The sequence below is a fragment of the Branchiostoma floridae genome, chromosome 12, assembly GCF_000003815.2.
Source record: "Branchiostoma floridae strain S238N-H82 chromosome 12, Bfl_VNyyK, whole genome shotgun sequence".
Taxonomy (NCBI): domain Eukaryota; kingdom Metazoa; phylum Chordata; class Leptocardii; order Amphioxiformes; family Branchiostomatidae; genus Branchiostoma; species Branchiostoma floridae.
In genome coordinates, this window is record NC_049990.1 from 18,478,979 (window position 1) to 18,487,873 (window position 8,895).

At 43.1% G+C, this 8,895-nt stretch overlaps 2 protein-coding genes across 2 annotated transcripts; both read right to left on the bottom strand.

Moving 5' to 3' along the window:
• Positions 1-720: 720 nt before the first annotated feature.
• LOC118428075 lies at positions 721-2,561 on the bottom strand. Its single transcript, XM_035838042.1, has 2 exons — positions 2,124-2,561; positions 721-1,394 (listed from the first exon to the last, which is right to left on the bottom strand). Exons 1-2 carry the CDS (start codon positions 2,483-2,485, stop codon positions 1,247-1,249), a joined length of 510 nt encoding a protein of 169 aa, XP_035693935.1. The 5' UTR covers positions 2,486-2,561; the 3' UTR covers positions 721-1,246.
• Positions 2,562-2,715: 154 nt separating this feature from the next.
• On the bottom strand, positions 2,716-4,751 carry LOC118427100. Its single transcript, XM_035836736.1, has 4 exons — positions 4,605-4,751; positions 4,039-4,284; positions 3,723-3,840; positions 2,716-2,909 (listed from the first exon to the last, which is right to left on the bottom strand). The coding sequence occupies exons 1-4, from the start codon at positions 4,716-4,718 to the stop codon at positions 2,716-2,718; spliced, it is 672 nt and encodes a 223-aa protein (XP_035692629.1). The 5' UTR covers positions 4,719-4,751.
• Positions 4,752-8,895: the final 4,144 nt, after the last annotated feature.

Here is an 8,895-nt window from a genome sequence, read left to right on the forward strand (position 1 = left end):
CTGTTAAGTTTTTTTTCCTCTTCGTGTTCGTTTCTATAGTTTCTTCCCTTTTCCATTAACTCTCCTCATTGATTATGCAAATTAGCTTTTGATTTGCATAATTAGTATTACATTATGTAAGTCATCACTCATTCTATCTACATACAAAAAAATCATGATGATCCGTCAACACGTTCTCGAGTTATTCTCGTCCAAAGTTTGAAAGGAAATCGGTGCCTGCATATTCATACTCACAGCACTTACTCTCCTCTCCAAGGGCTATCTGCCACTTAAAAATCATGACCACAGCATGTGCAGAACACGAGATGTCAAAATTGGAAGTTCCGCTGCCGTACCTTATAGAGCCGCTAGGGGGGCCCATTATCGAACTTGACCTTCGTTTTCCTGACCCGTACCCACCTACCAAATATTATCAGGATCCATTCAAGGCTTCTCGAGTTATGCTGTACACAAAAAGCGGACGGACACATTCGGCCCGCTACTGTCCTGACGGGAAAAGGCTACGCCAACCATTTTCGAACACGACCTTCCTGTTCGCGACCGCTACTCAAATACCAAATATCATTAAAATTCACACACAGCTTCTCGAGTTATATGCTGTTGACCTACATATAGGGACACAACATGCGAAGGTAAATATGGGTAAAGTTAAAGAGATTACTCGTTCAGTGTATGGGAAATAAAGTAAAGCCTTTAAGAATGTAAACGGGGGGGGGGGGGGGTATTGGCAATAGTACCGAATTCACCGATTCAAGACAATTTCTTTTGCATATTCCATTGTAATCTCCACCGTATTCGGTCGTCTGTGACCTTTTTTATGTATCTTAGACCATGTATACGTACAATATATAATTTCAATTATTTCCGTGCCACCAAAAAGAAACAAACGATAAAATTCCAGGCCCATAACATTATTATTTCTGCCTAACCTAAATGTCCAAATTTTGCCCCTATGACATGTCTGGCGACGATATGATTTAAAATGCAATCTAATGTGAGCATATGCTACTCAGATAAATTTGCTATTGCGTTTTGAAACAAATATGATCACAAAGATAATAAGAGCAAATTCAGTAAAATCTTACGACTTCAAAGCTAAAAAGAGCCCCGTTTCAATTAGTAAGTACTGTTACAATAGATAGTTACTGTTTTATCCCTTATACCAGTCAACAGAACAAAACTACACTTCCTTTGTTCGTATTGCAATTCTCTGAGCAGACGGAAAAAAATCCCGACCACTGCTAGTTCACACTATGGTGTCAGGAAGGAGAAAGTCAGGCCCGGGGATCTCGTTCCCAGCATGACGACAGACTTCCTCAAAGTACTCTCGTTCCCACTGCCCCACCCAGCGCGGCGAAACGTCCGGTTCCCACTTCTCACCGGGCCTCCTGCCTCTGTGGTATAAACAAGAGTTCAGAGATGGCAAACCTCTAATGCTGAAGTACGGAACAGAGTCAAGCAATACGTGCTTTGCCAAGCAAATCGATCTGGGGCAAACACAATATCCAAGGGCTGAACAATGGCTCCCAAGATCTGCATGCAGTCGGTTTGAACAAAGACTAACATCCGATTGTTACCCAGTACAAATGTGATTTCTGAGTAGGTGTTGACTGCCCTCCTTCCTCTTTGCAACAGGCCTAGGGACGTGCGCTAGCCACTGACTTTGCCTCCCCCCCAATATAAATTGCTCTTAAAAGCAATAGCACCACAAATATTTGTATTGTTGTTAATATATCCACGAGGAGGGCAGCAACAACATTATTGAATAAAATTATGATCCCCCTGATTCAGTGATTGAGCACATGCAGCCTCGAGGGCCAGTCACTTACTGTTTAGGCTTAGGTCCCATTTCAAAATCGGGCCCCGGCCGGGATGTTTGCGGAAACGAAAAATTAAAGTGTTTATCAAAGAATATACACAAATTATGCTCATGACTATTTTTGTTTACGTCCTGTGTCTTTCGTTGCTTTTATATTATATTTTTCGTTTCCAAAAGCTACCCGGTCTGGCCCCGGGTTGGGAATTGGGACCTAATTTTTAGCCAGTCTCTGGCCGAAATAGATATGTTTGGGGATTGGAAGAAAAGTACGTGCAAAACACATCGAACAATAACGTGTCCTTACTTTGCGGACAGCACGGTTCCTGCTTGGCTGTCCTCAACCAAAGCTCTCTCGATCTTATCCTTGTCTTCTCCGGGGTCCTCTGGACTCCACTTCAAGCCGAGATTCTTCATGAGTAGACGGAACGTCTTCTCTTTGTTGTTGACGAGGGCTGAGTAGTGGATGACAGCGTGGAAGAAATGCTCAGGTTGCTTCCTCTGCAGATCTGCGGCGCAATCCATCACACCGACCCACAACGTGAACAGGTCAAAGAAGCCAGAACCACGATAGTGCACCTGTGAGAACTTCGGGTCATCTCCGAAACATTGAGCGTGGTCAGCTTGTGCTGTGTGGGACACAAGCCTCCCAAACCCAAGGCGTGTCATTGCTCGGTAAGCCACGTAACGCACGTGCCATTGTTGGACGTAGGGTCGAAGTAACGATTCTGATACTTCCAGTCCGTTTCTGTACATGAAGACTGCCTTGGCGGACGGGAAGGCGCGAGCCATCAGGTCAGCCAGGAGGATGACGTCAGGCATGAACTTGTAGAAAATGACGTGGCGATGACGTGGATCTGACGTCACGAGGTTGTAGTTTAGCAAGGTGACGACGTTCCTCAGAAGACCAATGGTAGACTCTTCATTTGACAGAAGCGTGTAACAGCTGTGATGAGGCGGAGTCCGGCCTTGTTGATAGGACGGTGTCGGTGGACAGCCATGTGAATGACAGAGAAGACGTCATCCTCACACACAGCCTGTGCCACCGATGTGGCCTCTACAAGTCGCGTTACCAGAGTCGAACCACATCGCGCTGTATTGTGTAGAACAGAAACAACAATAAAGCCTGTTTCTTAGTTTTTATTATCGTCTTCTGCTACTTTGCATTCGGAAAGACGCTATTTTCAAATGCCTTGCAAACTTTTGGCTGAAATATCAGAAGACTTGCATTAAAATTGCATCGTTAGATCTAAGGTAAAATACCAATTTAGACATGTTAGCCATCGTCGGAGCTCTTCAAAATCAGGCAAAAATCAATGCACACTGATAAAATTCTTAAAATCTCGATAACTTATTTTAACAGTGCCACATGCAGAGAACAACGGGCAGTGTAGTCAACTCGATAACTTATTTTAACAGTGCCACATGCAGAGAACAACAGGCTGGATAAGGTTAGGTAGTCTCAATCTCTCAGAGCCTTTTTGAGGCCGCAAGGGCAGGGAGTATCCAAAGTGTCTAGAGCACAGAGCAGGACGGTCTTGATCTGTCAGATATAAGGAACGGATACGGAACGTTTGGGGAGGGGGTAAGATGTAACGATGTTCAAAAATTAAATTCCTGTATTTCAGTCACTGTTAAAATCTTAGGGCTTTGGACCGTTGCAACAAGAATGTGAACATATACAATTGTTCAGTTTATTGAAATACTTGTCTTGTACAAAAAATATAGGCATAATATCAAGTACACTTGGATGTCTGATTTTTTTTAGCTTTTTTGTATTTGAATTGATGCTTCTCTTCGGTTGAAATCTAAAAGAAATGAATGAAATAAGATAAAAGAAGAGAATCTCGACCTTATTTTTTCAAGACCTTAACCGAGAAAAATAACGTTCTTTGCTGAACCTTACCTGTCATGAAAATGAAGACTTCCTGCACATGCGCAACTTCGTCAGCAACAGCGCTCGCCACGTCCTGGAGTCGCTCCAAGGGGACACAGAGAACCTCGACTGCTTTCCGTCTCTGAGCCTTAGATAAGTTTGAAAAATTCATCAGGTTTAAAAAGCAGTGTACAGCAATAAATATTCTTGAGAATATCATTCTAGACGGTAACTGAAATGTCAGCTCTCTCAACCACCATAATCTAACCGTTCCGCCAACACGACAACCCATTCTTAGAAGTGTTTATCAATAAACAAAGAATTGATAACATTGAACAATACAAACCTCACGAAAGAACGGATGTGTTTTCAGATCCGCACCATCCACGGGTCGGATCAACACCACCACTTCTTGTTCCCAGTCTATACTGTACACAGAAAACTCGTTCCCACGACGGACAAACAGTTGTACCACGTCATGGACCGCTGTCGCTTCCCCCACTGGTATGAAGTCGTTAAGAGAGTTAAGTGGTGTTTGAATTTTTTTCTTCTTCGGTACCACCTTTTGAATGTAAGCCAGAGATTGCTTAGTCTAAGAGAAAAAAGACCAGACGAAAGAAGAGAATTAAGCATAATACAGTTGCAGCAATATTACTATACTTAATCGCAAAAAGTTAAATCAGGTCACATGATACTAGTATCAATTTCATACGTAGCCCATTGGGCTGATTATTGTAAACGATGCACCACAGGATCCCGGCTTTGCGCTTTGAATAGGCCCATAATATAAGGTAATACTTATGGCAACCATCTCCCATGTTTCTCTCTTTTTCTCTTTTTCTCTGTCTCTGTCTTTGTCTGTCTCTGTCTCTGTCTCTCTCTCTCTGTCTCTCTCTCAAAAGTTCAACAAACCTTGGGCCAAGACGACGATTGTGTAGTCAGGTGATGAGAGAGTAGCAAGTACACTACGATGGCGACAGTTGCACTTAGAGCTGTAACGGCTGTGGCTACTGTGAATACATCCATGGTCGCACAAGGTCCTTCTTTCGAAAACGCGTTGTGCTGCTAAATAAAAGAAAGAAAGAAAAAATAACAATCACTATCAACTTTGAGGTTGTTTTATTGGGTAGAACATAGGAACACAGGAGATAAGAACAGTTTTGGTTTACGACCAATTGTTTTAATCAACCCTATCCAGACGGGGAGGGGGGCTTTCTAACTTTCATGTCACATAAAGTTTCAGACAGTTTCAGACTTGTGGCTAGACTATACAGGTCAACCTGAATGATGATTGATCGAAATAATAAAAAACACCTGCTAGAACCCAAAAATTCCGCCAATTGTCATCTCAGTTTGTCCCCATAAAGGAGACAGTAGGTCGAAAATGTGCCTACCAGTTGTACCTACGCCCCCCCCCACACACACACATCTACCAAGTTTACACATGAACACCGAACTATTCATTACTATTCAAACAAAGGCTCTACCACCTTCGCCTTTATATCAAACAGTAAGATACTGTCGTGAATAGGTACTGTGATATTTTTACAGTAACTGTTAGGTTGGAAACAACAGTTTAAACATTACGTTCTTGTTGAGTACATTAGACATTGTCATGGTACAACGTCACTCATACTCATCATGGCAATGCCTTTTTTTGCCACACTAAAGTTTGCATTGACGCCAGTATCTATTAGGTTGGAAACAACAGTTCAAATTTACAAATGTAACGTTCTTGTTGTGGTCGTTAAGGTGCAACGTCACTCCCACATACCTGTACAATCTTGTTAGGTCTGTGTGGTCCCCAATTCTGCTAACTTTTAAACAATTAAGAGTTATCAGAATAAGCAACTCCCCAGGTGCGCCTGTACCTGTTTGTAACACGAGAACAAGTTCACTGATTAACAAGTGAACTTCGGTATCAACGCCAAGGCGAAAAATGGACTTTGACACTGTGGAGTTAGTTAAATTGATGAAGGTGAATTGCAAAAAACGGACAAACACAAATATACTGAACAAAACCTGCTAGTTTTCAAAAGACATGGCACCCGCTATAATTTTGCAATGTACGAAATATCTCTATCTACATTGTTGTGCTGGGAAAACTGTAGATGAACATTATGTAGGTCAAAGGTTTTCATACTGAACCACAGGCAGTTGTTTACATCCAAGTAACGGTGACCCGGTGCGCACTCTTAGAGAATAACGCGCTCTTAGTGATCTGAGGAAGAAAGAATTAACGTCATGTTTGATGATTGGCCCTTCGATGATTGGCCCTTCGACTGTACACTATACACCATCCATCCATCCATCCATCCATCCATCCATCCATCCATCCATCCATCCATCCATCCAACCAACCAACCAACCAACCAACCAACCAACCAACCATCCATCCATCCATCCAACAATCTGCTTCACCGCATTTTATTTCAGAGTTTAATTGTCATTGTTCTCCACAGTTATCTATCTGACGCTGTCCTTTGTACCCCCTCCAAGGTGCATCCCATCCCAGGTTAAACCGCCTCATGACGTCACACACCAGGTTTGTACTGAACAGGTCAATGTCGTCTGCAAAGCGAAGGTTACAGATTTGCCTACCACAAGTAGATTTTGAGATGTGATGTTCTTGCAATGTGCTCTGCACGATCTTCTCTACGTGCTTAAAAGGGTGAATGTTTGCTTTTGTTTTTATTTCGCTGTTAGGAAAAATGAATTGTAAAGGTTTTAATTTCGCGATTAAAACAAGAGCCTATATGGCTAGGAGATATAAAAAATCGTGATGGTTTTAAATTCGCTGAAATCACGAACTTAAAACCACCGCGAACATTTGCTCTTTTGTTACATTATATACTGTATGTTAAAGAACTACTGGTGAGAGCAAGCTTGCATGCGCACCCGGACTGTTGTCGTAAAGAATTCCATAACTTTATTGACAATGAATACAGCTTTGGATGCGTTTTCACAAAGCTTCAATAGTCTTGAATCGAACTCTCTATTTTAACCTATCCTATCATAGCGTTCCAGAACACCGGAAGTACGTATACGTAAACTGACCGGAAATAACCTCACAATCGGTTGTTCCAGATAACAACTGGTTTGTTGTTGTTTACCAGTGACAATCCGTCAGCGAAAAAAGCCAGACGTGTTGTTTCTTTTCCCCCGGACAACAGTACAACAAGGACTGTGTTTCTTGTGACAACTTGTGCGATATTTTGGCAAAGAGTTGTCAGTGAAGAGTTGGGTTTTCCGTGAGAAGCCCTAGTGTCTCATTATATTTGTCGAGACGAGAGAGTCTTGAACTAAACGTTTTTGTATCGAAGTAACGTGACTGGAAAGATGCAGACCGCTAGATTGGCGCTAGGCGTCGCCTTGCGGGTCTGTCCCAGAACTGCAGTATCCACATTCACTAGACCAGCCGCAGGTAAGGAAGGCTAGATGTTCTTTGTTTTCCAGCTTTAGACATTTCTCCTGGGAGGAGTTTTGTACTACTCTCCAATCAGATGCTCGACTGTTGCTTAAAGTTGGACGTCTTGGTACGTGTTTTTATCGAGATACTTCAAAGGACCAATGGGAGAAATGTCCTCTTTTATTGCATACTAGTAGTTAATATGTTCCCTGATTTCCGTTACTTGAATATGTATATCATGGAAAAATTTCTATTTGTTATGCAATTAGATGATTCAGTTATATTTTTATTCCTCCGGTCCCTATATCTACAACTGCTTTAGGAAGCGAAAACAAGTTGAACCTGTACATATAACATATACTAGTTGTAGATATTAGTCTCTGCAGTAATACATTACGACTTGAATATGTAGACCCTATAGATGTGGATACTGAAGAGGGAATAACTGGGACCAATGTCGCTCGACGTTTCGTCTTTCCTTCTTTTTCCTCTCTGACAATTATTTGTCATCACTTTGCGACCCAGGTATGGTTCTTGTGCACACTTCCCCACCGCGCCCTAGTGGTTCCCAGCAGAACTGCCTCCGTCCGGACATGCCGTACAAGACCGGCCATGCGGACTGGAGCGGTCTGGACCTGGGGCTCTTCATCGGGGCGGGAGTTCTTGTCACTGCCGGGCTGTATGAGGTGAGATTTTCTGTACTTTTCAACTCTCAAATTAAAATTAACTGATCAAGACTGTTCTGGAACGGCGTCTTGTGCAGCTATTTTAGAATAATCTGTTTTCGTTTATTTTAGAATGTGAGGCATTTGAAGATTTTGTAGCTGCTTTGTACGATTTATAAAAAGGTCGAATTTCGCCGCACTAGTAATTCTTCATATTATCAAAAGTGAAATTTTGTTCATAAGTCGAGATTATCATCTTTAGGTCTAGTAATAGCTATACTGCACATCTTCCGTTCACTATCAAACTACCTTGGTTTGTTTGTTATATTCATCAGCACAAAAAGGCCCAGGCCACGCTCACACCGTCGGAAGTACCACCTGCCCAAGGTGTTCAGTACGTCCCGTCAGTCAACAGTCAGTACACGGGCCTGAACCTGGTACCGCTGGCGCCGCAGACCCCGGTCGGGGTGCTGTGCAGGAGCGCCGCCTTTCCTCTCGGAAAGACACACAGGGCCGACGGGAAAGTAGCCGAGAACGAGGCTAGTAGAGGTGACAAGAAAGACCAGCAAGTCTCCGCCCAGTTTGGCAGGCCTGCTGAAAGAAACGAAGTGAATACCTCCACCGAGGAGGCCAAGAAGTGCCCACGGGATGTCTCGGACGAGACGCCGACGGCTGTCGGTCCCGTGAAGATGTGCGACAAGGCGCTGTCCACTGCGGAAGACGTCCGTACAGCTTCCACTGAGAGCAAAAAGACGTCTGAAGACGCAGTAGATGGAGGGGACAACAAGGAGGTGTTCAACGATGCTGTGAAAAAGAGAGGTAAGCGACCAATTTTTTCCATCTATGTAACGTTAGTACTACGCTATATTTGTCCACCTGTAGAATTGCCTTGAAGGGGGAGGGCTAGCAGCCAAAAAATAACTTAACAGCTGTCTGTCTAGGATCCAAAACTTGAAGTAGCTGTTTGTTGTTCCTTATTGGACCGGCCGGTTTTGAAGTCGGTATGTTTACAACTTGGTTTGTCTTTTTGTCTAGGCACACCACAGTCCTTGCCCCACACAAAGACAAGGACCGACCACAACGAAGCAGACGTGTCGTCTGAAAATGACGTCAATGTGTCTGATGATGA